The following is a 27,732-nucleotide window of genomic DNA, read 5'->3' on the forward strand; positions in this document are numbered from 1 at the left end:
CTTGTTCTAATTTTTAATTGTTATAGAATTACTTGATAAGCTACTTTCCATACCTGTCTGCCTGCCTGTCTGAGGCCAGAGAGGAGACTAGTGAATGATTATTCTCTTCTCTCTGCCCTGACAACACCAGCGAGATTACAACTGATTACTTCATTAATGATTTAACCAGGGAATTAGAATCCTATGGATTTAACCCTTGCAGGTGCAGCCTACAGACCAAATGTTACAGCCTTTGTTTTAACCCTAACTGATTGTAAATCCATGAAATGACAGAAAGTGATGCACATTGAACTGTTATTTCCGGGAATAGAACAGAGAGAAACTGTCAGGCTGTTGTTATTCCAACTGACCCCTGCTTAACCCAGTTCAGACCTCCCACATGACCTGCACAGCATCCACTGACCAGGCTTCAGATTTCTGCTCTGAAGGTGTGTGTCCCAAATGGCACTCCTGACCTATATAGTGCCTTTGGGCCCTGGTCAAAAGTAGTGCACTAAATAGGGAACAGGGGGCCATTTGGTATGCAGCGGGGGGCCCATGGGGTTATCAGGAGTAAATATAAGCCATATCTCTGGCTTCTGCAGCTGGAGGAACTGCCAGGCTGGGATTTAACCCCTCAGCCCTGACCCTGTCAACACGCACCAGAGCAGGGCAGTGAGACTGATTATAGACGTTCACACACACACACACACCAGAGCAGTGAGACTGATTATAGATGTTCACACACACACACCAGAGCAGGGCTGCGAGACTGATTATAGACGTTCACGTACACACTAGAGAAGGGCACTGACAGGGATCATGGACATGCACCACGTGTTTGAGAAAGTTCAGGGGTGAGAAAGGAACCCTTTTAGTTTCCCTACCCAGCGGTACTTTGTCATTCTGAAAGGAGGGATGACGAGAGAGAGAAGTCTGATGTGAGGACGGACCTCTCCAGATCTTTCAGACAAGTAGCGTATAGATGGGAAGGAACCCTTCCCTTCATCCCACTTTCCTTCCCTGCACCATTCACTAGATCACAGGTAGCAGCTTTAGTGAATGATGCTGGATGGATCCCTTCATCCCTCTTTCATTCACCACTTCCCTCATTCCCTGCACCATTCTAACGAGCAGCCATTGATCCGAGGTTCTCTTCAGCTCTGTCTAATATAGAGGCCTCCACAGCCTTTCATCTCCTGCCAGACTCTCTTTTATGATAACAGCCATGGACTCCATCGCCCCCCACCCTCTCGACAGACACAAACGGATAGCTCCCAGCATGGGGGAGCTGTGCTCTGCATAACTTGTAACTGTAGGTAGGAGATTGACAAACACAGGAGTAGCACGATGTAGAAAGATGGGAGAGCTACATGGAATGATACAGTAGTTAAAATATCAAAAGTGGGAAGGAAGTAGTGCTTTTGAATTTCTGTTTGTGAATCTACACTGTTGAGTAGCTAGGCACATACACTTAATGGGTTGATCAGCCTGTTTTGCCTTTAACAGGAACACACCAGCTATATACACTTAAAGGCAAAATGGCACCTTATTGCCTGTATAGTGCATGGGGCTCTGGTCAGAAGTAGTGAAGGGAATAGGGTCCTCTCATTTCTGAGGAGACACCACCCCCTTGTGGCGATGAATAGCTGTGGTTAAATATACTAAAATAGTTTATTTTCAACCAACAAACTGCTTACATAGATCACATCACTCATGTCGAGTTGGTTTACTTTTATTCAAAAAGTGCCTGTCTCCAGGCAAGTACAAATCTGAGAGGGAGTGGCAATAGGATGGGAACAAACAGCGCAGAAGTGTGTGTGTATATTATATATATATATATATTTGAGGAAATTCAACACATACATAAAATGGCCAAAAAGGAAAAACACAACAAATGAAAATAAAGCTTGATGTTTGTTTTATATACAGGAAGGCTCAAATAAAGGAACTATACCAATGTAGTGGTAGTAAGTGACAAAACAAAAGCCACAGTCATTTTTACTCCAAAATATGTACTTACATAAAATAACAATTAGGTAAAACACACAGGCTGCCTGTATCTACTTCATCGACATCACATCTGGACCATCTGTTTTCTGTCGTTATAATAATCACCTTTCATGGCTACCTCTGACATGGAAGAGGATTAGTAAGAGAAAACTATTTAGGACCTGTCCAGAAACAACCCCTAGCACCCTAAACTCTAGTTTCACGAGGCTATCCTTCCAAATGTCATCTACAGAAGATTTCCGAGGCTACCTCGGCCCTAACCCCGAGGCTTTCCGAGGCTACCTCGGCCCTAACCCCGAGGCTACCTCGGCCCTAACCCCGAGGCTTTCCGAGGCTACCTCGGCCCTAACCCCGAGGCTACCTCGGCCCTAACCCCGAGGCTACCTCGGCCCTAACCCCGAGGCTACCTCGGCCCTAACCCCGAGGCTACCTCGGCCCTAACCCCGAGGCTACCTCGGCCCTAACCCCGAGGCTACCTCGGCCCTAACCCCGAGGCTTTCCGAGGCTACCTCAGCGCTAACTCCGAGGCTTTCCGAGGCTACCTCAGCGCTAACTCCGAGGCTTTCCGAGGCTACCTCAGCGCTAACCCCGAGGCTTTCCGAGGCTACCTCAGCCCCAACTCCGAGGCTTTCCGAGGCTACCTCAGCCCCAACTCCGAGGCTTTCCGAGGCTACCTCAGCCCCAACTCCGAGGCTTTCCGAGGCTACCTCAGCCCCAACTCCGAGGCTTTCCGAGGCTACCTCAGCCCCAACTCCGAGGCTTTCCGAGGCTACCTCAGCCCTAACCCCTAGATGCTAGTGTAACTCTGCAGTGATTTGATGGGTAGTAGTTTCACCTTCTCCCCAATAAAACTGGTTGGGATGAAGCCAAATTGGATATACCTTACTTATCCATTCCTATCAGATATACACAGGTGCCTAGGGGTATAGGCATAGAATTACTAGAAGGGGGGGGGGTCTACACAAACCAGAGCAATTATATGCTAGCAATACTGTTATGGGGCTAGGGGCAGTTTATTGGACAGGGCAGTTGGTTTCCTTCCACTATAGCATGTTTAAGGCCCAGGCATGGAATGATTACAAAGTAGATAGATTTACCCTCAGTAGACAAAACATTTAATTAAAACTTATGGATGACATAATAGTTCGTGTCACATGTAAGCTTTGTCTAGCTGCCAGAGTGCTGCTGCTGTTGTTGAGAACTGTCCCAAATGGCAACCTATTCCCTATATAGTGCACTACTTTTGACCAGGGCCCATAGGGAATATTTGGCCTGGTGAGGGCACCAGGGTGCCATTTGGAATGAAAACAACAACCTTTCTATAGGACTATAATGACTGGCTTTAAGTTCTCTATACAGTTTTATATGGTGGAGTTTCGCAAAAGGACATTATTATTACTCATGATGTTGAAAACCTTAAAGCTGATATTTCACAAGTCACATTAATTTTTTTCATAATGAGTCTTATCCAAACTAATTTACACGTAGGAAAAAAAAAAAAGGTAGAAACCCCAAAACATTATTAAGACGAAATAAAACCAAAATACAAATGTAAAAATCTTCCTCGCAGCATGACTACACATGCTTTCCATTTTAAACAGTTTTACACATTTATGAAACCTTAACTTAAGTTGAACATTTTAATTTAAAAAAAGCACAGTTATAAAATCAGCACCGATTCATATATAACTTTATTTAAAATTTAGAGATAGCCATTTCAACACTAAATATGCTGGATTTTCTGGAGAAATGTATTTTCTGTGTATTAACGTGCTGCTTGCTTGTCTCTGAGTCAGCACAGTGGTGGCACTACCAGAGAGAAAATCACCTCGCTGTCCGTCGGGGAGTAGTCTCTTCAGATAGGGAGAAGGATCCAAATCTTTGGGTAAGCTTCAGGACTTGTGCGACAGCCTAGTTCCTTGTTAAACACTGGGTCTTCGTCCCAAATGGCACCCTATTCCCTACATAGTGCACTACTTTTGAGACGCACCCTGGGCCTCTTCACAGCAACTACCGGGTTCCTCAGTCAGACTGTATTCAACAACCCCGGAATAGAAACACTACCAACACACACAGTTGGATATGACGGACAGACCTTCTGGTCCAAACGTTGCAAGAACCTATACTGAAGGATGTGGCGTTATTTCTACTCGTTTCGTATGAAGGAATCTGCACTTGGAAACCGGTTGGATGTGTGTTGCTACAGCCATGACTCTTACAGCTGATCTATTCAACAGGTTACCAACAACCACCAGCAGTCATCGTCATCACAACCACAGAACCAACAGATTCTACTGACAGTCCAACGTGGGGGAAAGGAAAAGGAAAAAACTGAAAATAGCATAAAGACCATGTCCATCCACTACTACCACAGCTAGCTACCTTTCCTACTAACTATCTGTTTCTAAATGACTACACCGCACCGGGTTACTCACTATACTAGCATAGAGACAGGGTTAGAAGACATTTCAAAAAACTAAAAGGTTATCTTACAACTCATTCCATCTCCATTTGGAAGAAAAATAAAACGTTGTAGAATTATAGAACTTCCTTCAGACTAAACGCCTGGAGGATTCTTCTAGGTTTGGAACTGGTTTGCCACTAACTGAAAGGTGAAAGCTTACCCAAGGATTACAAACAGTATTTTGTTTTCATTCAGTCCCTTCTGAGCGAGCAACACTGTGTGTTAGACCATGGAGGATAAACCAGAGAAGACTTCTGATCTGCAGCTTAACGTCTCCATAAATACACTATGCCTCTCCTCTTCGTCTACAAATACCAGTTTAAAACATGGACACGCCAAGGACCTGCAGAGAGAAAAGGTGTCATTACACATCTGTAAAAGCACTTAGCAACAACATGTCTTAGGTTTTACTAGTGAGGCTGAACCGCCCTTCCAGATCTCACCTTCACTATTGGAAGTCTGGAGAACTTCAGTATTGGACTGTGTTTGAATGTAGCGCCAGCTGTCATGCTTGTGTTTGATTTGATCCGAGTAGAAATTAAGCATTTGATTGGCTCTGGTGAAAATTGTTTACCCAAGAGAGGCATTTCCTTGTTTTAGCTTTTTGTTTTCCTACCGTATGGGACAAAATTTCAGTAGCCTATGCGGCGTTAGTTTGTATCTTATGCATGCTGGCTGCGTCACTAGACCCCACCCCTTTTCATCATCTTCCTGTGGAGAACTTCCCAGGCTTCGCAACAGAAAGAGCAAAAGGAATGTATTCAACCGAATCAGTATTCCGCGTTTGACCCAACACCTCAAATCAGAGCCTTAATCGACATCCACATCATAGGCGCCTGGGGAGCAGTTAATAGGGGATATGCCTTGCTCAAGAGCAGAACGGACGATTTAAACCACATTTAGGGCAACAAATGACCACCAATCATGCAGTGCGGATAGAGCCACTTGCTATGGAGGGGGCAAGCTGTAGCTCAGTGAGTTGTTTACGTGCGTGATGGAAAGAGAACTGTCGGGTGCTAGATGCAACTGAAATTGAGGGTGAGGAGAGAGAGGGTGGAGGAAGAGGCTTGAAGTGCCCAGCATCTTGTCATGACCTGCATTATCTGAATTAGGCCCAAAGAGAAGCGGCTTGGAGTTGGCTTAACGTTGGACCAGAGCTAGCTAGCTAACAAGCTTGTGTGCAAAAACATGTTTTACCTTACTGTAGTTAATAAATCCAATGTGAACCGTGATAAGGATACTATAGTTAACTAGCAATGAAAAAATGTATCCATTACTCAAATTAAAACATTTCTAAACCCACGCTTCTAACATCAGTAGCCTGCGCATCGGAGGGGGCAGGCGGCCTGCGCGTCGGAGGGGGCAGGCGGCCTGCGCGTCGGAGAGGGCAGGCGGCCTGCGCGTCGGAGGGGGCAGGCGGCCTGCGCGTCGGAGGGGGCAGGCGGCCTGCGCGTCGGAGGGGGCAGGCGGCCTGCGCGTCGGAGGGGGCAGGCGGCCTGCGCGTCGGAGGGGGCAGGCGGCCTGCGCGTCGGAGGGGGCAGGCGGCCTGCGCGTCGGAGGGGGCAGGCGGCCTGCGCGTCGGAGGGGGCAGGCGGCCTGCGCGTCGGAGGGGGGAGGCCGCCTGCGCGTCGGAGGGGGGAGGCCGCCTGCGCGTCGGAGGGGGGAGGCCGCCTGCGCGTCGGAGGGGGGAGGCCGCCTGCGCGTCGGAGGGGGGAGGCCGCCTGCGCGTCGGAGGGGGGAGGCCGCCTGCGCGTCGGAGGGGGGAGGCCGCCTGCGCGTCGGAGGGGGGAGGCCGCCTGCGCGTCGGAGGGGGGAGGCCGCCTGCGCGTCGGAGGGGGGAGGAGCAGGCAGCCTGCGCGTCGGAGGGGGGAGGCAGCCTGCGCGTCGGAGGGGGGAGGAGCAGGCAGCCTGCGCGTCGGAGGGGGGAGGGGCAGGCAGCCTGCGCGTCGGAGGGGGGAGGGGCAGGCAGCCTGCGCGTCGGAGGGGGGAGGGGCAGGCAGCCTGCGCGTCGGAGGGGGGAGGGGCAGGCAGCCTGCGCGTCGGAGGGGGGAGGGGCAGGCAGCCTGCGCGTCGGAGGGGGGAGGGGCAGGCAGCCTGCGCGTCGGAGGGGGGAGGGGCAGGCAGCCTGCGCGTCGGAGGGGGGAGGGGCAGGCAGCCTGCGCGTCGGAGGGGGGAGGGGCAGGCAGCCTGCGCGTCGGAGGGGGGAGGGGCAGGCAGCCTGCGCGTCGGAGGGGGGAGGGGCAGGCAGCCTGCGCGTCGGAGGGGGGAGGGGCAGGCAGCCTGCGCGTCGGAGGGGGGAGGGGCAGGCAGCCTGCGCGTCGGAGGGGGGAGGGGCAGGCAGCCTGCGCGTCGGAGGGGGGAGGGGCAGGCAGCCTGCGCGTCGGAGGGGGGAGGGGCAGGCAGCCTGCGCGTCGGAGGGGGGAGGGGCAGGCAGCCTGCGCGTCGGAGGGGGGAGGGGCAGGCAGCCTGCGCGTCGGAGGGGTGGAGGGGCAGGCAGCCTGCGCGTCGGAGGGGTGGAGGGGCAGGCAGCCTGCGCGTTGGAGGGGGGAGGGGCAGGTAGTCCCTGGCATGCAGACACTGGAAGAAGTTTGAGTGACAGTGAGTTATTAACCGGTTCTCATGCTTTTAAAATAACGGTTCTGTTCCAGAACAGTATAGTTCACATTCGTTCCTGATTCGGATTCTTGAAAAATGATTTTATTTTCAGTGGGGTTCTCTGTTCCCTGAACCGGTTCTAAACCCTGCTATAAAGTAGTGTGTTATGTGTGGCCAGGGCTGTAAAAGTGCTACAAAATATTTTGCTGTGCAACCAGAATGTTTTAATTGATACATCTACACTGTTCCGTTGTTTCCGAATGCCCCAGAGAAACAAGCGAGTGCAGATTCGTGGGCGTGCAGATTCGTGGGCCGTTCCTAAACTACATGCGCTCGTTAAGTATTTGTTTACTCTTTGTTCATTCATATAACCTCATTCGTTAGCTAACCATCTGGTAACTTTAACAGTATATCCAAACATTTTGGGTCACAGAAAATGGATGGCTTCTCAGGAGATCTATGATCATAGCAATGAACGACAGATCTCTTGTATGTCGGACATTTTTAAAGAGACAGCGTACAATTATCAATAGGAAAACGGTGCTTTTACAAAATGTAGAAACCTAATATTCCACAAATGACTTTGTAATTTCAATGACAGGTATTCGTGTCAACATTATAGCTTTTATAATGTCTTAACAATAATCCATAGTTTGGTTTTATTCCAAGGCTCTCCCGTCCCAGTACTAACCAGGCGTGTTCAGGGTGGAATGGCCACAAGAGTATATATCTGTTCTCTGTGAATTAGGTCCCTTGACTCATCTCATAACTCCTCAATGGGCCCAGGAGAGGCGAAGGTCACGCGTCCTCCGAAACATGATTCGCCTGCCCGCCTACTACTCATCACACTGCTCGCTACACCCGGATGTCAGCCGCACCAATGAGACGGAGGAAACACTGTTCGACTGATGACCGGGGTCAGCTTGCAGGCGCCCCGGCCCTGTCACAGGGAGTCAGTAGAGCACGATGAGCCAAGGAAAACCCCCAGCAGCCAAACCACTACCCCGGACAACACCAATTGTGCGCCGACCTATGTGGCTCCCGGTCACGGCTGCTTGTGACACAGCCTAGGGTTGAACATGCTATAGTAGTGCCTCGGCACTGCGGGGCAGTGTTTTGACCGCTGCGCCACCCAGGAGCTCGTTACATATTAGTGTCTAGCGCACAATATGTGCTTTAGAAGTCATATAGGCTGTATCTCAACTTTAAAAAAAAAAACATTATTTTCTGGTGCTCCTAAATTTCATGAGGTGCTCCTAACTAAGTTGGGAGCACCAGTATTACCAATGAAAATGTTTCATTTAGAGCGCTGTGTATGTATAAGGAAGAGTATTACTATAGAGTAATAATGGTTTCTGAGTATAAGAGAAGAGAGTTACTTACAGACTCATCCATGATAGAACCAGGGTCAAAGTAGTCTGGTTTCAGCTCTGATCTTTCTCTCCTGTTCTTAGAGGGGGGCTGGAGAAAGGAGAGAGAGATTGTGATCATGATACACTGAACAAAAATATAAAACTCAACATGCAACAATTTAAAATATTTTAGTTAGTTCATATAAGAAAATCTGTCAATTGAAATAAATTATTTTGCATGACGGAATACAGATACGCATCCGTTGGTCACAGATACCATTAAAAAAAAGTTTGGGTGTGGATCAGAAAACCAGTCAGTATGTGGTGTGACCACCATTAGCCTTATGCAGCGAGACACATCTTCACATTGAGTTGATCAGGCTGTTGACTGTGGAATGTTGTCCCACTCCTCTTCAATGGCAATGTGATGTTGATGGATATTGACAGGAACTGGAACACACTGTCGTACATGTCGATGCAGTGGATCCCAAACATGCTCAATGGGTGACACGTCTGGTGAGTATGCAGGCCATGGAAGAACTGGGACAATTTCAGCTTCCAGGAATTGTGTGCAGATCCTTGTGACATGGGGCCGTGCTTTATCAGACTGAAACATGAGGTGATGGCGGATGAATGGCACAACAATGTGCCTCAGGATCTCGTCATGGTATCTCTGTTCATTAAAATTGCCATCGATAAAATGCAAATTGTGTTTGTTGTCCGTAGCTTATGCCTGCCGATACCATAACCCCACCGCGACCATGGGCCACTCTGTTCACAACGTTGACATCAGCAAACCGCTCACCCACACGATGCCATATAATCTGTCTGCAATCTGCCCGGTACAGGTGAAACCGGGATTCATCCGTGACGAACACACTTCTCCAACGTGCCAGTGGCCATCGAAGGTGAGCACTTGCCTTCAAAAATCTTAAAGCCAGGTGTACACTACACAATTCTGGCCCGATTTAGCTGTTCCAGGGAAGTTTGTGATCAGAGACAAAATCCCCATGAGGTTGCCTCCTCGGGGCACACGGCCATCACCGACGCTCGTTAAATGTGAGCTGGTCAGAGAAGCAATCTGACGGCTACCGAGCAATTCCAGACGTCCCGATATCGGCACAAAATCTGCAATGCTTTTGTAGTGTGAGATGTGCAACAACAAGTTTTGAGAACGATGATCAGCGATAGCCAATGAGAGCGCGCCAGAGAAGAAGCCACAGACAACAGCGATGTTTTGCGTCACCCAGAAGATGTCAACTCTTGAGAAGGTGCACCGACTACTACTAGTATGCATTTGTACTTGCCTTTAATCTAAGCGTCAAATTGTTTCAGGTCTGAAGTTCACAAGCAACGTTAATCGATTCAAAATGTTGGCAAGATAGTGTTTCAAATGTGTGGCAAGCGTGAATGTCAGAAAACATGTGAGGCTGCTTCGAGCCACAGTTCCCTGTAGCTAAGTTAAATCAAACCACATCACATTGTTTTTGCGAGACAGTATGGTATCGACAATCCTCTTGTAATGTGTGACCCCCGTCTGTACCACATTGTTTAATGTGCGCACCACTAAGTTGGCGAGACCAAATAAACTACAGGAAAGATGGTCCTTTAACGTGAGAGGTTTAGCAATGTTAGGATTGTGAAAGTCGTTTGTATTGTACACCCGGCTTAAAACGACATTGGAGGCGGCTTATGGTAGAGAAATTAACATTCAATTCTCTGGTAACAGCTCTGGTGGACATTCTTTCAGTCAGCATGCCAATAGCACACTCCCTTGTGTGACAAAACTACAAAAATTTTAATGGCCTTTTATTGTCCCCAGCATAAGGTGCACCTGCAATGATCACGCTATTTAATCAGCTTCTTGAAATGCCACATCTGTCAGGTGGAAGGATTATCTTTGCAAAGAAAAAATTATCACTAACAGGGATGTAACCAAATTCTGCACAACTTAAGAGAAATAAGCTTTCGGAGTATATGGAAAATATATGGGATCTTTTCTTTCAGCTCATGAAACATGGGACCAACACTTGACGTGTGTTTATATTTAGTGTTTCTTGACAGAGATCTTTGTGGAGCCCCACATAATTCGGTGGAAAGGGTAAAAAAAAATAAAAAAAAACGAAAGCCATCTAATGCATCCATTATTGATTATTTAGGTCTCACCAAGTCAATGTCCATGGTGTCAAAGTCCATGCCCTCGTTGAGGTCTTCCATACGACCCTCTGATGACATCATCACGTCCTCTACGATAGGCTCCTCATCCTCCTCCATCAGCCCTGTACCACGCCGACTACACACACACACCATAATTAGTACAAACTACCATCAATATAGAGAACCCTAAATCAACAACTGGTTAGTCAACAAACAGATATGAAAAGGAAGTAGCTCTTACATGGGCTGTTGCAGGTTGGTCCTGGGCTCAGGGTTAGGGAGGGTGTGTGTGTGTGTGTGTGTGTTCTTACATGGGCTGTTGCAGGTTGGTCCTGGGCTCGGGGTTAGGGAGGGTGTGTGTGTGTGTGTGTGTGTGTGTGTGTGTGTGTGTGTGTGTGTGTGTGTGTGTGTGTTCTTACATGGCCTGTTGCAGGTTGGTCCTGAGCTTGGCGTAGTTCATGGCTCTCTCCTGCTGCTGACGAACCTCCTCCTGCTGCCTCTGAGCCAGCATCCACGTCACCTGGGTACTACAAACAGGTCAAACAACAGGTCAGACAACAATACTGGTGGTTCAGGTAGGTACATGTCAAAATAGAGAGATGAAAAGAGCGAGAGCCTTACTTGTAGTCGATGGGTGTCTGGTGGAGTTGAGGGGTTTGGGGGAGTGTGTGAGGGTGTGGCTGCTGCTGGGAGTCCGAAGGGAGTGCGTACACTCCCATGTAGCTGTCGTCTCTCCCCCGTTTGGCCTCCCCCCTCATGTCCCCTGGTCCTCTCATCATGGTAGAGGTGAGGTGGGGGGAGGGCATCATCACTGGAGTCTGCATGCTCTGGTGCTGCCACGACATATCTGTACTGCTGCTACTGCTCTCCTCCGCTAGAGAACACACACACACACACACGCAACTCTGAAAGGGTTGGATGACTTTAAGAGATGCAGTGAGCACGTCCCAACCAGGCGATTCCAGCCATGGAGACTACACCATCTACCTACCAGGGGTAACAGTGTTTACAGTAGGAGTTGACCTCAGACTGGGACAGTCCTCTCTAACATGGCCATGTAGTGACCACAGTCTGACTTCAAGACCCTGGTTCTGTAGCTACCTTCAGGAAGTCTCCTCTTGGCTGCGGCGACTGTAGCAGTGGGAGTAGCAGCCTTGGTCTTCTTGGATCTGACCGACGACCCTCTGGAGGAGTAGCCGGAGACAACAGACATGGTGTCGTCGTCCCCGCCGGCCTGCAGGGAGTTCCTGTAGGAGATGAGCGGCAGCCAGCAGTCGTCTCTCTGGAGGGCCATCTGGAAGGTCATGAACCTCTCCAGATACATGTGACTACAGCGGAGAGATGTTACACACACACACACATAAAGTCATCTGGAAGGTCCTTAAGGTTATGTGTCTGGGAGGGGACACAGTCCTCTTGTCCTGCTTCATGATATCATACGACATATCAGACTAGTCATTACTTACACAGCCATTAGCTGTGACACACACAAAGGTACATGTGTCTGATTAGGAGAGGCAGAGGTGTGTACTCACACAGTCCTCTTGTCCTGCCTCATTAGTTTGGAGGAAAACTCAGACAGGATGTCTAGGAAGGCCAGGTGAAGAGGAGGGTTTCCTTCTCCCTGGGGACTTGGCTCCTTAAATGCAAACTCTATACCATCCCTGGAGAGAGACAAGAGGGAGAGAGGGGTGCGAGAGGTAGGGAGAGAGAATTTTTGTTTTAAAAAATGAGGTATCTAGCAGCACATGTAGATGCATACATTAACTATGCCTACGTACAGCTCACATCCATCATATGCTAATCATGTTGAAAAGCTATGAGACAGAGAGATCAGAAGAAGAGACTGACTTGTGCAGCATGGCGATAGCATCTCGTGTTTTCACCTGGTCCAGACCGAAGGTGAGAGAGAAACGTCTGGCCAGCTCCTTGATCCCACAGAACGCTGAGGACGAGCGGTCAAATCCTGTCCCCAACTCTGACAACATCTCATGGAACAACTGGAGGACAGAGAGAAGAGAGGGATGGGTGAATGCATGTGTGGAATAAAGAGATGGTTCTTTCAATGGGATTTGTTCCAGAAAGGCTGGCATGCGGTCTGGAGATCTGAAAGTTAAAACCAAGATCTAGCTTGACTAAAACAGGGTGTGTGTGTGAAGATGAGGGGTGTGTGTGTGTAACTAACCTGCTGTAGACTGAAGATGAGGGGTGTGTGTGTGTGTGTGTGTAACTAACCTGCTGTAGACTGAAGATGAGGGGTGTGTGTGTGTGTGTGTGTGTGTGTGTGTGTGTGTGTGTGTGTGTGTGTGTGTGTGTGTGTGTGTGTGTGTGTGTGTGTGTGTGTGTGTGTGTGTGTGTGTGTGTGTGTGTGTGTGTGTCGTACCTGTTGTAGACTGAGGATGAGGGGTGTGTGTGGTACCTGTTGTAGACTGACGATGAGGATTTTGTGTGTGTGTGTGTGTGTGGTACCTGTTGTAGACTGAGGATGAGGGGTGTGTGTGTGGTACCTGTTGTAGACTGAAGATGAGGGTTGTGTGTGTGGTACCTGTTGTAGACTGAGAATGAGGGGTGTGTGTGTCGTACCTGTTTGTAGACTGAGGATGAGTGGTGTGTGTGTGTCGTACCTGTTGTAAACTGAGGATGAGGGGTGTGTGTGTGTCGTACCTGTTGTAGACTGAGGATGAGGGTTATGTGTGTGTCGTACCTGTTGTAGACTGAGGATGAGGGTTATGTGTGTCGTACCTGTTGTAGACTGAGGATGAGTGGTGTGTGTGTCGTACCTGTTGTAGACTGAGGATGAGGGGTGTGTGTGTCGTACCTGTTGTAAACTGAGGATGAGGGGTGTGTGTGTGTCGTACCTGTTGTAGACTGAGGATGAGGGTTGTGTGTGTGTCGAACCTGTTGTAAACTGAGGATGAGGGGTGTGTGTGTGTCGTACCTGTTGTAGACTGAGGATGAGGGTTGTGTGTGTGTCGTACCTGTTGTAAACTGAGGATGAGGGGTGTGTGTGTGTCGTACCTGTTGTAGACTGAGGATGAGGGTCTTGGCACATTGGATCTTGTCTATCTGTCTGGTCTTAGACATGGTCTCCTTGATGATGTCACCATAGTCATTATAATACTAGAGAGAGAGGAAGACGGTTCAGCCACAAGTCAGAGTCTCCTTCAGGAAAAAACAGGACTTCTGATACTTTTCAACCAAGCAGTGACTGGAACGACTCCGGTAATGATATGGTGTTCAGGTTAAATGAGTGTCACAGGCACCAAGAGGTGATAACCATAGAATCTATAGCACGGGCATCCCTGTTCCAGTCAATGATGGGATAACGTGTGGACTGACAACCATTACGACTGTACTGGTTTACGACTGTACTGGTTACGACTGTACCCATGACTTTAACAGTCAAATTGCCAGGTTTAGAGATTCCAAGTATTTTCTATAGATTATGTTTCTCTAGTCATAACTGTGTAAAGACATGTGGGTGTTTCTCCATTCTTACCCTCATGTACTGTTTATAGAAGTCAGTGTAACAGACAGGTCATTCTTACCCTCATGTACTGTTTAAAGATGTCAGTGTAACAGACTGGTCATTCTTACCCTCATGTACTGTTTAAAGATGTCAGTGTAACAGACTGGTCATTCTTACCCTCATGTACTGTTTATAGATGTCAGTGTAACAGACAGGTCATTCTTACCCTCATGTACTGTTTATAGAAGTCAGTGTAACAGACAGGTCATTCTTACCCTCATGTACTGTTTAAAGATGTCAGTGTAACAGACTGGTCATTCTTACCCTCATGTACTGTTTATAGATGTCAGTGTAACAGACAGGTCATTCTTACCCTCATGTACTGTTTATAGATGTCAGTGTAACAGACTGGTCATTCTTACCCTCATGTACTGTTTAAAGATGTCAGTGTAACAGACAGGTCATTCTTACCCTCATGTACTGTTTATAGATGTCAGTGTAAAGACAGATATTTACAGGTCATTCCTACCCTCATGTACTGTTTAAAGATGTCAGTGTAACAGACTGGTCATTCTTACCCTCATGTACTGTTTAAAGATGTCAGTGTAACAGACAGGTCATTCTTACCCTCATGTACTGTTTATAGATGTCAGTGTAAAGACAGATATTTACAGGTCATTCCTACCCTCATGTACTGTTTAAAGATGTCAGCTCCAGTGTTCATCTCTACTACGTTATAGATGATAAGTTTACAGTAGGCCGCCAGGAGGTTTCGTCTCTTATGAAGAGCTTCTATCTTCGCTGCCTCGTCATCCTGCTGGCCATCTGTAGATACAACAGATTGTTACTGGCTGTGTAACAGAGCTCTTATGGGGACATCTATCTTGCTGAAAAAAGGTAGAACCAGGGTAGAACCAGGGAGACATAGCCCAGGACACATATAGCCCATAGCATCACAGACTGTCACAAGGCCAGTCAGTAATGTCATTTCTTTAGCAGGGTCTTGTTGGTTAGCGATGGCCAAACAAGAGATATTTTCAAGTGCAAATAAGCAATCCTACTGGAACAGTGTGCAGCGGTGTGTGGTTAGCAGTGTGTGTACCTGTGCTGCAGTTGTCATCGTCCTGGTCTATGAAGACATGGTGCAGTATGAAGGACAGTAGTTCTGTCTGTAACGAATCATCAGGACTGTAGACCAGCGGCTCCAGCTGCTCTCTGCCTCCTGAGACCATCTGATGACTGAAGACCAGCAACACATCACACAGTATGGTGAACGCCTGGGGGGGGAGAGAGGGGATGGACGGTTGGTTATCAGCGGTCTGCCTCCTTGGCCACGTCTTCCTCATCCCAATGGGGTTGCACGGGGATTCTGAGAATTTCAGGTTTGAAAATAACCGGATTTAAAATCTCTAGATGTGAATAGCTGCTACAGGACAGTACCTGTTCCTTGACGGTTGTGTTGACGTTGGTGAGGTAACGTTGACACATCAGACAGAACATCCGCATCTGTTTCCTCAGGCTCATCATGTCCTCCTACAAAACATTATTACATGATCAAAACACACACGCCCTCCCCTACAAAACAATATTACATGATCAAAACACACACGCCCTCCCCTACAAAACAATATTACATGATCAAAACACACACGCCCTCCCCTACAAAACAATATTACATGATCAAAACACACACGCCCTCCCCTACAAAACAATATTACATGATCAAAACACACACGCCCTCCCCTACAAAACAATATTACATGATCAAAACACACACGCCCTCCCCTACAAAACAATATTACATGATCAAAACACACACGCCCTCCCCTACAAAACAATATTACATGATCAAAACACACACGCCCTCCCCTACAAAACAATATTACATGATCAAAACACACACGCCCTCCCCTACAAAACAATATTACATGATCAAAACACACACGCCCTCCCCTACAAAACAATATTACATGATCAAAACACACACGCCCTCCCCTACAAAACAATATTACATGATCAAAACACACACGCCCTCCCCTACAAAACACACATCCTCCTAGATTACACACACACACACACACACACACACACACACACACACACACACACACACACACCATAAGACTTGCTGTATAAACCATGACTAACTCACCAACTCTAAAGCCATTTTCCTAGCTAGTAAATAACAGTGAAATGAATGAGAAGGTTCTGAGCTGCCAGTCGGTTGAGAAGTGAGTTGCATACCTTTCTGTGGCTGCCCTCTGAGACCTTGGCCAAGTACCACAGGACAACGTAGTGGGTACACTGTAGAGCATGGACCACTATCTGCTCTGGCATGTCTCCGTTCTCAATGCCCGTGTTGAGCAACTTGAAGTTACTGCTGAACAGATCCCACTTGGACAGGTCATGGGCACTGGGGGAGAGAGAGAGGAGGTTAGAGAGAGGAGGGGGGATAAAGAAGAGGGAGGGTGAAAGAAGAGGGAGGGCCTTACTTGTGGAAGGCTGTGATTCTCTTGAGAGTAGACAGGACCTGGTAGGCATCATCATCGTCAGGCTCTTCACCCTGAACACAGAGACAGATCAGGATCAACAACACAAACTGGGCCACTCAGCCCAATAGATGAAACAAGTAGACTGGAAGTCCTCCCTGTCTGAGCTCTCTCCTCCCCCCCGCTCACCCCTTGTATGAAGTCCTTTAACAATCTGTTGAATTTGTCCACCGGTTCATTCTCGTTTTCCTCCCTCCCTCATCCCTTCCCCTCACCTCTTGTAAGAAGTCTTCCAGCAGTCTGTTGAATTTGTCCACCAGTTCATCCAGCAGCTGTGACCTGGCGATGTCCACTCTGTTAAAGATGGTGAACTCCTCGTTGCAGAGAGCGTGGTAGGTCTTTGAGCAAGCCTCCAGCACCTCCGTGTCTGTGTGTTTCTCCACCATCTCCCTGATCTGACGCAGCAACGCCTCCAAGTGCTAGAAGAAGAGGGAGGGAGTTGGGAAATATGTTTTAGAGAGAGATATCAAATGCATAACACTGCAAGACATTTCACAACATTTTGTCAAGTTGAACAGTGCTTTGAATGAGACTACAGCGTAGGCTCGGGGGTTAGAGTTTGAATGAGACTACAGCGTAGGGTCGGGGGTTAGAGTTTGAATGAGACTACAGCGTAGGGTCGGGGGTTAGAGTTTGAATGAGACTACAGCGTAGGGTCGGGGGTTAGTGTTTGAATGAGACTACAGCGTAGGGTCGGGGGTCCGAATGAGACTACAGCGTAGGGTCGGGGGTTAGAGTTTGAATGAGACTACAGCGTAGGGTCGGGGGTTAGTGTTTGAATGAGACTACAGCGTAGGGTCGGGGGTCCGAATGAGACTACAGCGTAGGGTCGGGGGTTAGAGTTTGAATGAGACTACAGCGTAGGGTCGGGGGTTAGAGTTTGAATGAGACTACAGCGTAGGGTCGGGGGTTAGAGTTTGAATGAGACTACATCGTAGGGTCGGGGATTAGAGTTTGAATTAGACTACAGCGTAGGGTCGGGGGTTAGAGTTTGAATTAGACTACAGCGTAGGGTCGGGGGTTAGAGTTTGAATTAGACTACAGCGTAGGGTCGGGGGTTAGAGTTTGAATTAGACTACAGCGTAGGGTCGGGGGTTAGAGTTTGAATTAGACTACAGCGTAGGGTCGGGGGTTAGTGTTTGAATTAGACTACAGTGTAGGGTCGGGGTTAGACCTTCTCCAGTCGTCCTGTGGTGTAGATATCCAGGTCAAAAAACTGAGGGAGCTGCAGCAGGTTGGTCACCTTTTCTGAATCTATGGAGTACTGAAACAAAAGAGGCAGCACACTCACACACAGTACTGCAGGCAGGGGACACAGACTAGAACACGGGTTTATTACAGAGGGTAGTGGGGGTGAAGGTGTAGTGTCCTACTTTGGACAGCAGAGGAGGCAATGCCACAGCAAACAGCTCTGTCATCCTGGTCCTGTCATCTAGCTGAGTCTTCTTCTCCTTCGCTGTCATCACCTGGGGGGTGGAGGGAGGGGGGGGGATAGTTGCCGTTTCTCTTTTGCTAAGTGGAAGGCAAGAAAAATAAGAAGAGAATGTTGATGCCCAGTCTAAAGTCTCTCACCCTCTTCCCGGTTCCGCGGCCTACGGGCGGGTGGCACTCTGCAGCCTGGCGCACCGTACACAGCATTATCTCTATGAGAGCCGTCTCCTGTCTGTCTGTCAGGGCTACACACACCAGATACATTAGAGACCACATTTAGGGGTTATAGGTCAGAGGTCAAGAATAGAGGTCAGAGATCATACCTTCCTCCCCTGGCACAGGGTCATCCAGTAGCAGGCTGGTCATACACTCCCAGTCCTTCAACAGGTCTGCTCCACTCTCCCACAGAGAGTCCACCAGGTACGCAGCATGCTCATGGAGCTGAAAAATGCAGAGAGACGGGCAGAGTGTGGGTGGGTGGATTACCCCCCCAGTGAGTCTTGTAAGTATGTTGCATGTTCATGGAGGTAGAGAGAGAATGTGTGTGTGTGAAGCGTTGCGTGTGTGTGTACCTCGCTCTCCAGGAAGAAGAAAACAGTAGTTTTGATGAGGTTGGCGTTGGGGCTTTGTCTTCCTCTCCTCTTGGGGGCGCCCTCCTCTTCCGGCTCCCGCGTACTGAACAGTCTGGAGAGAAGTTACTAGTATTAGATATAGAAATATAAAACTATATCAAAGTATATAAACCTCAGCTCAACATTTGCCCAGACTACATAAAACAGACAAGAAATATGTCTAAGGCAGAAAAAAAACAGGTCCCAGATCAACAAACCTCTCTCTCTCGCTCCTTCTGTTGATTTCTCAAGTTCTCATGCCTGTACTCTCCTCCTCACACTCCCTTTCTCCTGCTGCCTGTCCCGTCTCCTCTTATCCTAACCTCTCTACCTTCCTCTCTTCAGCTCTGCTCGCTCTCTCTCTCACACTGTTCCAGGGAAGGGATTTTTAGCATGACATTTGTCAGGACAATGTCTTGAGATGCAACATATTGTTTTCAAAAGTGCTTTGATTGATTGATCTGACTTAAGAGAAAAGACACGATAGAAGAACGTGTGACAATGGATTCAATTTAAAAAATCCTACTTCTTGAAGAGGAACTCCCCGGCTGCTATGGCGACCGGTCGGTGGGCGGAGTAGACCAGGTGATAGACGCTCTCACAGTCCTCCGGGCTCAGCACCTCATCTGTACTACTGTAACACACACACACACCCAGTACATATTAAACACACACATTAAAACACCCCTCCGCATCCACTGTGACAGCTGATCTGTAGAAACTTACTGTAGTACCAGAGTGAGCAGTTTAATTGCTTGTACTGCGACGTCATATTCCTTGTCCAGAGTCATGGAGACAATGCGGTCCTGTGAAGAGAGGAAATTAATGACCAAGATTTCAGATTTAGCTGAAATACTTCTACTCAAATAAAACAGGGCATAGTAGTGGGTTAGTCAGAAAATACACTACACGGCCAAAATGATGTGGACACGTTTTTGTCAAACATCTCATTCATTGGGCATTAATATGGAGTTGGTCCCCCCTTTGCTGCTATAACAGCCTCCACTCTTCTGGGATGGCTTTCCACTAGATGTTGGAACATTGCTGCTATAACAGCCTCCACTCTTCTGGGATGGCTTTCCACTAGATGTTGGAACATTGCTGCTATAACAGCCTCCACTCTTCTGGGATGGCTTTCCACTAGATGTTGGAACATTGCTGCTATAACAGCCTCCACTCTTCTGGGACGGCTTTCCACTAGATGTTGGAACATTGCTGCTATAACAGCCTCCACTCTTCTGGGATGGCTTTCCACTAGATGTTGGAACATTGGTGCTGGGAGTTGTTTCCATTCAGCCACAAGAGCATTAGTGAGGTTGGGCACTGATGTTGGGGGATTAGGCCTGGCTCGTGTTCCAATTCATCCCAAAGGTGTTCGATGGGGTTGAAGTCAAGGCTCTGTGCAGGCCAGTCAAGTTCATCCACACCGATCTCAACAAACCCTTTCAGTTTGGACCTCGCTTTGTGCACGGGGGCATTGTCATGCCGAAACTGGAAAAAGCCTTCCCCAAACTGTTGCCAAGTTTGGAAGCACAGAATCACCTAGAATGTCATTGTATTCTGTAGCGTTACGATTCCCTTCACAGTAACTAAGGGGCCTAGCCCAAACCATGAAAAACAGCCCCAGACCATTATTCCTCCTCTATCAAACTTCTAAGTTGGCACTATGCATTCGGGCAGGTAGTGTTCTCCTGGCATTTTCCAAACCCAGATTCGTCCGTCGGACTGCCAGATGGTGAAGCGTGATTCATCACTCCAGGAAACGCGTTTCCACTGCTCCAGAGTCCAATGGTGGCAAGCTTTACACCACTCCAACCGACGCTTGGCATTAAGCATTGGGGATCTTAGTCTTGTGTGCGACTGCTCGGCCATGGAAACCCATTTCATGAAACTCCCGACGAACAGTCTTGTGCTGACGTTGATTCTAGCAGGGCAGAAATTTAACAAACTGAATTGCTGAAAAGGTGGCATCCTATGACGGTGCCACGTTGAAAGTCACTGAGCACTTCAGTAAGGCCATTCTACTGCCAGTGTTTGTCTATGGAGATTGCATGGCTGTGTCAGCAACAGTTGTGGTTGAAATAGCAGACTCTGCTAATTTGAAGGGGTTTCCACATACTTTTGGCAATGTAGTGTACCTACTCAAAATCAACAGGGCATAGTAGTGGATTAGCTATAGTGCATCCAGTATGGTTGAGTGGTTGTCGGACATGGTCTTGTGTGGGGCTCAGCTGGTATAGCATGGTACTTGCAACATTTAATTCGCGCTGGGCACACTCATATGAAAATGCATGAATGCAACTACTGTAAGTCGCTTTGGATAAAGAGTCTGCTAAACGGCAAAGAAAGTTATGAAAGTTTAGCCTTGTGGTAACCAGTTGTAGTGTGTTGATGTGTCCACCAGGTGGCGCTCTGACCTTGAAGCGGCTGGTGAACAGCTCCAGTCTGGTGTTCAGTTCTCTGTTGTAGTAGAGTCCCTGCAGCGCTGTCAAACATTTCAGACGCACCTCGCCTTGCTACACACACACACGTTGGAATTACACACGTTTTTAACACACACAAATATATATATATAAACTCATTAGAGTTGCACACACTCCTAACTCAAACACCTTGCTAACAACGCATACACACTCGCTCTCTCCCGCCCTCCTCCTCACCTTGTCGTGCATGGTCCAGCCTACGTATTTCAGGTAGCTGTCATTGAGGAAGGCGTCACTGTAGAGCTTCATCCACATTCCTATCTCCTCTATAGTGATAGCTCTGATCTCTGCTATGGCATCACTGTAACACACACACCTGTCATCATCATATCTTCTATACAGAGGGAGAATGTATCTATGATCATTTCTGTGATGGAACAATGGACAGGTCACGTACCGATATCTGTGTACAAACACACCCTTGAATATAGCATTCATCATGTTTTCAATTTCGTCCTGATTTTCTTGAAGCTGAAATTAGAACGAGGAATCAGTAAGAACACATTTTGATCAGGGTTCACCAGGCTGGATGGACGTTATTCACCAAGAGCAAGACAACCAAACACCACAGAAGAGACCGCTAGTATAGTTATCAAGACAACCAACCACCACAGAAAAGACAGCTAGTACAGTTATCAAGACAACCAACCACCACAGAAGAGACAGCTAGTATAGTTATCAAGACAACCAGACACCACAGAAGAGACAGCTAGTATAGTTATCAAGACAACCAACAACCACAGAAGAGACCGCTAGTATAGTTATCAAGACAACCAGACACTACAGAAGAGACAGCTAGTACAGTTATCAAGACAACCAGACACTACAGAAGAGACAGCTAGTATAGTTATCAAGACAACCAACCACCACAGAAGAGACAGCTAGTATAGTTATCAAGACAACCAACAACCACAGAAGAGACCGCTAGTATAGTTATCAAGACAACCAGACACTACAGAAGACACAGCTAGTACAGTTATCAAGACAACCAACCACCACAGAAGAGACCGCTAGTATAGTTATCAAGACAACCAGACACTACAGAAGAGACCGCTAGTATAGTTATCAAGACAACCAACCACCACAGAAGAGACCGCTAGTACAGTTATCAAGACAACCAGACACTACAGAAGAGACAGCTAGTACAGTTATCAAAGCATTGTAGTGTATAATTAGTGAAATGCTGTAGTAGTAGGAGCCGGCAGATGGAAGCCCAGTGGGACATAGTGTTATGTAAGCCAGAACACAGCCATTGATGCCAGCTCAGCCACAGGGCCTAGTAGTATGCATGCATGTATGTATGTATGTGCGTGCCTGTCTGCCCCCCCCCCCCCCCGAACTGACTAGTTATGCTCCTCAGGCATGTCTTCACGTATCCTCATCTCTAAATTGAAACAACTCTTGTTAGGCTGCTGTAAGTGGGTAATGTGAGTGTTTTATGAAGCAGGTTCTCAGAAGCAATGAGATCAGCCAACACTAAAGAAAATGTGAGCCAAACTAACCTTAAAACCAAAGGTCCAAGAAGCCTTACAGTTACACCCCTAACCAAGGAGGAGCCTAACCCCTAACCCAGGAGGAGCCTAACCCAGGAGGAGCCTAACCGAGGAGGAGCCTAACTGAGGAGGAGCCTAACACTGACCTCATCCCTCTCACCTCTTTGCGTTTCTGCAGCAGTAGCTCCAGCCGGTCGTTGGCTCTCTTAGCGACCATCTTGTTTCTCTCTGTCTCATACTGCCGCTGTGTGTTGTCCATGTTGATGCTCAGGTTCAGAGCTACATTCACCAGGGCTGTCATCAGTTTCATAGCTACACACACATACACAGTTAATCAGCGTACCCGTGTGCCCAGGGAAGATGGAAATAACCGACCAATTCAGACAGACATATCCCCTGACAACACCCATTTTCTCTCCCTTACCTGCCAGTGTGCTGGTGTGCCTGAAGGCTCGGACTTGTGAGTCCGACAGTCCGGTGAGGAGCGATATGACCGTGTCCATGAGGTACTCATCATAGATGATGCTGTACTGACACTGTCTCACCAAGACAGCAATAAACTCACAGAAACTACCCTTAAACTTCTTCCACAGTGGACCTGCCATGGTCAGAGGATAGTCTCCGCTGTCCTATAGAGCGGGAGGAGGAGGGTGGAGAGAGAGAAGGTTTATGGGAGTTATGGCTTCACTATTGCATGCAACTCAAAGAGAGGGTAATGACATTTAAAACTAAACCAATCAGCTGGTACATTTCAGGTGATCGACTAAACTTCAACCCAGAGTGATGCACCTACCACGTCTCACACAAAACCTACCTCGTCAAACTCCTCTGTCATTCTCCTGATGATCTCAGAGTTCTGCATGTTTCGGAACATCTCTCCACTGACCACTCCTTTACAGCCAGAACACTGGATGAAGAAGTTGATCAGGTCTAGCAGAGCCATGTCCCTGTCGGTTTTATATGCCTCAATCCAGTCATCCACCACAGACTGGAGCCAGGACAAACAGCAGAGATAGACAATAAGTACAACTAAAACACAGTCCCCGAGGTTCAACTCTAATAAAGCTGATCTGGTTATTAGATAATCAAATAAACTATTGGCCTGTTAAAGGGCCTAGCCAGTTCTGTGTGTAGGCTCTCATGCATTGTTACACATACACACATACATACATACATACATACACTAACCTGCATGGCGCTCTTGCCCATCTTGACAACCTCAAACAGCATTAGGTTCTCCATGCCATTCTCCTGGTAGTGGCCGTTCATCCTCCCTGCTCCTCCCGCTCCTTTACCCTTCTCTCCTGTCACCTTCTTCCCCTTCTTACCCCCCTGGGATGGGAGGGAGGGAAATCAATAAAGGGTTAAACAGCATAATGCTTACTAATATGGCCAGAGACAGTAGCTTGAGGAAGAGGTTCTAATTCTATGTTGTAGAGCTTGGGGAAGAGGCTCTAATTCTATGTTGTAGAGCTTGGGAAAGAGGTTCTAATGCTATGTTGTAGAGCTTGGGGAAGAGGTTCTAATGCTATGTTGTAGAGCTTGGGGAAGAGGTTCTAATGCTATGTTGTAGAGCTTGGGGAAGAGGTTCTAATACTATGTTGTAGAGCTTGGGGAAGAGGTTCTAATATGTTGTGGTGTGTATAACTTGGGTAAGAGTTGTACCTTTCCTTTGGTTGGGTTGATACTGACATCAGGAGCCTCAGAGAAGTCTGTGTCTGAGGAGAAACGGGTGTCCGTATCCCTGGCAAAAACACACACACATTAGAAACAGTCTGTTGCATGCCGGTTGACTGACACACACACACACACACACACAATGGAAGTAGCCACTTACTGAGGATAGTGGAACTCCGACGGTAACTCTGGTGCCGCTATCATTTCTCTAACATGTCTGATCAACTGAAATATGAACAGACCTCAGATCCTCTGCGTCCACAAGGTAGCGTGGAACCTGGAGGAGAAAACAGAAGAGAATGCATGGGTATTGGGCTTACATTCAGAGAAGACAAGAGAGAGAGGCGTTGTTCGATAACCTGCGGATCAACTTCTACAACATACACATTGCATCCTCTTGAACAGGCCTCAATATAGTGGTGTGGGGGCTGTGCTTTTGGCAAAGTGAGTGGGGTTATATCCTTCCCGTTTGGCCCTGTCCGGGGGATATCATCAGATGGGTCCACAGTGTCTCCTGACCCCTCCTGTCTCAGCCTCCAGTATTTATGCTGCAGTAGTTTATGTGTCAGGGGCTAGAGTCAGTTTGTTATATCTGGAGTACTTCTCCTGTCTTATCCAGTGTCCTGTGTGAATTTAAGTATGCTCTCTCTAATTCTCTCTTTCCTTCTCTCTCTTGGAGGACCTGAGCCCTAGGACCATGCCTCAGGACTACCTGGCATGATGACTCCTTCCTGTCCCCAGTCCACCTGGCCGTGCTGCTGCTCCAGTTTCAACTGTTCTGCCTGCGGCTATGGAACCCTGACCTGTTCACCGGACGTGCTACCTGTCCCAGACCTGTTGTTTTCAACTCTCTAGAGACAGCAGGAGCGGTAGAGATACTCTTAATGATCGGCTATGAAAAGCCAACTGACATTTACTCCCGAGGTGCTGACTTGCTGCATCCTCAACAACTACTGTGATTATTATTATTTGACCATGCGGGTCATTTATGAACATTTGAACATCTTGGCCATGTACTGTTATAATCTCCACCCGGCACAGCCAGAAGAGGACTGGCCACCCCTCATAGCCTGGTTCCTCTCTAGGTTTCTTCCTAGTCTCTCTAGAGTTTTTCCTAGCCACCGTGCTTCTACACCTGCATTGCTTGCTGTTTGGGGTTTTAGGCTAGGTTTCTGTACAGCACTTTGTGATATCAGCTGATGTAAGAAGGGCTATATAAATAAATGTGCTTCGATATCTGCCAGTGGCTCATCACTGAGAAAAAACAAACAAAAATATTGCTTTCACATGGTAACAGGGGGCGGGCTCTAGCCCCCCTGTCATGCTCAGCTGTGAGCTCATTGGCCCTCTCGCTCTTTGGTTTCCAGGAAACGTCACCCATGGCTGGACATAGGAACTTCCCCCCCATGACCATATAAAGGAGTGTTAGATCCATCCTCCACTAGAGACACCAGTTGACATATACAAGGCAAATAGCAGAGAGCAGCGAGAGTGGTATACTTAACCATCATTAACAAAATTATTATATTAAAGATCACAAATATTATTTAAAAAATTCTTCTACGAATCATCAATATTGTCAATACTAGTATGTCATCAGGACAGGTGTGTTGAACTACAGGAGGCCAAAGTGAGCGACCCTATCCTGGGTGTGTCTTAATGACAGTCGGGGCATACTGTACTATGAAGGATTACAATAGAAGTGTGTCAATCAGAAAATGAATTGTAACGACCAACGAGAAATTGACAGTACAATAAAACTGCTCGTGTCTGTACATACAACCAGTTTGTGCTTTTGTTGCCGGATTGCAGGTTGATTAAAGTTTTGTGGGGGAGAAGTGGGGCATCTACCCTCACTAACCAGTAAGAAGTATGGAATGAGAAAAAGGTGACTTCAAACTCAACTTTGAAACGCTACTGTATCTAGCTAAATACTTGAGAGAATATCCCATGGGATCGAATTAGAACGCATGAATTCCAATACACTTTTGACTTATTTAATTGAATCTAAAAGCCATCCTTGCAAGCTAAATTAATACATAATGCTTACAGCTACAACTGTATTGCAAAGCAATAAAATAGCATTAGCAAGCAACATCCTGTGTATCTTATTGCATAAGCGGAGACACTCGTGAGACAGTACTATTGCTGGCTGGTTGACAAACGCGAAGCCTTGATGGGGACTGAAAAAGTGGCGCCAAACCCGGGTCCCTGGGCAACACAAAGCGCGTAAATAACTACATTATCGATAGCTGCCAACGTCGAAATAACCAACAGAGAGCATCCTGAACTAGGGTAGCTACCATTGGCTAGGTGTGACAGCCGCTCTTGGGCTTGCTCGGTCACTGTCAAGATTAGACACCGGTATCCTGGCGAGGGATTGCCCGGACTGTAGATAGCTAAACACCAGCTGTCATCAGAACGTCACCCTTAACGTTACGTACATTAAAATAACAACTTGTCTTCCGTGGATAACATTCCACCAAGAGTTTAAATTGTATCATTCAAGTAACGTAGGTACCGACTTTTCTGTAAGCTAAGTAGCTACATTACATACAAGGTAAAAACACTCGTGAAAATATCTCCATCTTAACTGGGTAGCTAACTGACGTTAGCATAGCATAGCTGGAGCTACCATTCTCCATCTTGTTAAGTTAGCTAGCTAGTTTCCTGGCTAGTTAGCCAACTAGCCATGTTAGCGTTAGCGCCCCGTCCTAGACCGCTGGCTGCAATCGAACGGAGTTCGGATAGCCAGCCATCTTCTCAATAAAACAGTGGATATTTAGCTAGTTAGCTAATACCATGTGGCCCTCAAAGTTCGTGTAAAGATCTAAATTAGCTTGTTTATGCAACCCACTTGTTGTGGAAGAACAATACAACCATATAGTTACATAAAAACACCTGGTCCTTACGTCCTCCATCTTGCCTCCGGAGTTTCGATACTGTAACGTTACCTAGCTAACGTTAACTCCCAAGTGGAAAAACATTTAATGGACGTAAACAAACACTTTATTGCATATTAGCCTAGCTAACTAGGTATCTACGTTTCAATGAAGTGAGTGTACTTTTCGGTATGCGTAACACAGATGCACGATAAACTAGACAAAAAGTAGCCTACAGCGGCTAGCTTACGACTTTCCATGGCTAGCAGTCGCCGTACTTCTAGCCTGCTAGCTAGCATGAGAAAGCTAGCAACCAACAAAATTGCTACAAACCAACTAACTTCGAGATTCCACTCCGCCATTTTATAACTTACCCCGTTATTCAATTTATTTCCAAACGAGTCACTGCTTTGTTGAGTCGCTATCTGTTCTTGTTTTGATATAACCACGATATCCGCAAATGAGTTTGAAACTGGCGGTCAGAGGCGGTTTTGGACGCTCTCTCAGTTTCACCCCGCCACTTGCTCCGTAGTAGGGTTTGTTGTTTCGACAACGAGGGGGGAGGAAAACTCCTGGT

General features: G+C 47.4%; 1 protein-coding gene across 1 annotated transcript; it reads right to left on the reverse strand.

Annotated features, from left to right (window-relative positions):
• Nucleotides 1-1,698: 1,698 nt before the first annotated feature.
• On the reverse strand, nucleotides 1,699-27,719 carry LOC129827370 (cohesin subunit SA-2-like). The gene is made up of 32 exons (XM_055888147.1): nucleotides 27,530-27,719; nucleotides 24,434-24,550; nucleotides 24,262-24,340; nucleotides 23,785-23,928; nucleotides 23,411-23,584; nucleotides 23,021-23,225; nucleotides 22,757-22,908; nucleotides 21,501-21,574; nucleotides 21,281-21,404; nucleotides 21,038-21,136; nucleotides 19,347-19,426; nucleotides 19,147-19,254; nucleotides 18,582-18,693; nucleotides 18,333-18,450; nucleotides 18,151-18,254; nucleotides 17,952-18,044; nucleotides 17,753-17,842; nucleotides 16,794-16,997; nucleotides 16,522-16,592; nucleotides 16,274-16,442; nucleotides 15,470-15,562; nucleotides 15,132-15,306; nucleotides 14,715-14,854; nucleotides 13,579-13,680; nucleotides 12,412-12,560; nucleotides 12,096-12,224; nucleotides 11,662-11,888; nucleotides 11,182-11,434; nucleotides 10,980-11,087; nucleotides 10,570-10,696; nucleotides 8,435-8,512; nucleotides 1,699-4,799 (listed from the first exon to the last, which is right to left on the reverse strand). The coding sequence occupies exons 2-32, from the start codon at nucleotides 24,475-24,477 to the stop codon at nucleotides 4,776-4,778; spliced, it is 3,849 nt and encodes a 1,282-aa protein (XP_055744122.1). The 5' UTR covers nucleotides 24,478-24,550; nucleotides 27,530-27,719; the 3' UTR covers nucleotides 1,699-4,775.
• Nucleotides 27,720-27,732: the final 13 nt, after the last annotated feature.

This window comes from Salvelinus fontinalis, chromosome 29 (genome assembly GCF_029448725.1).
Source record: "Salvelinus fontinalis isolate EN_2023a chromosome 29, ASM2944872v1, whole genome shotgun sequence".
Lineage (NCBI taxonomy): Eukaryota > Metazoa > Chordata > Actinopteri > Salmoniformes > Salmonidae > Salvelinus > Salvelinus fontinalis.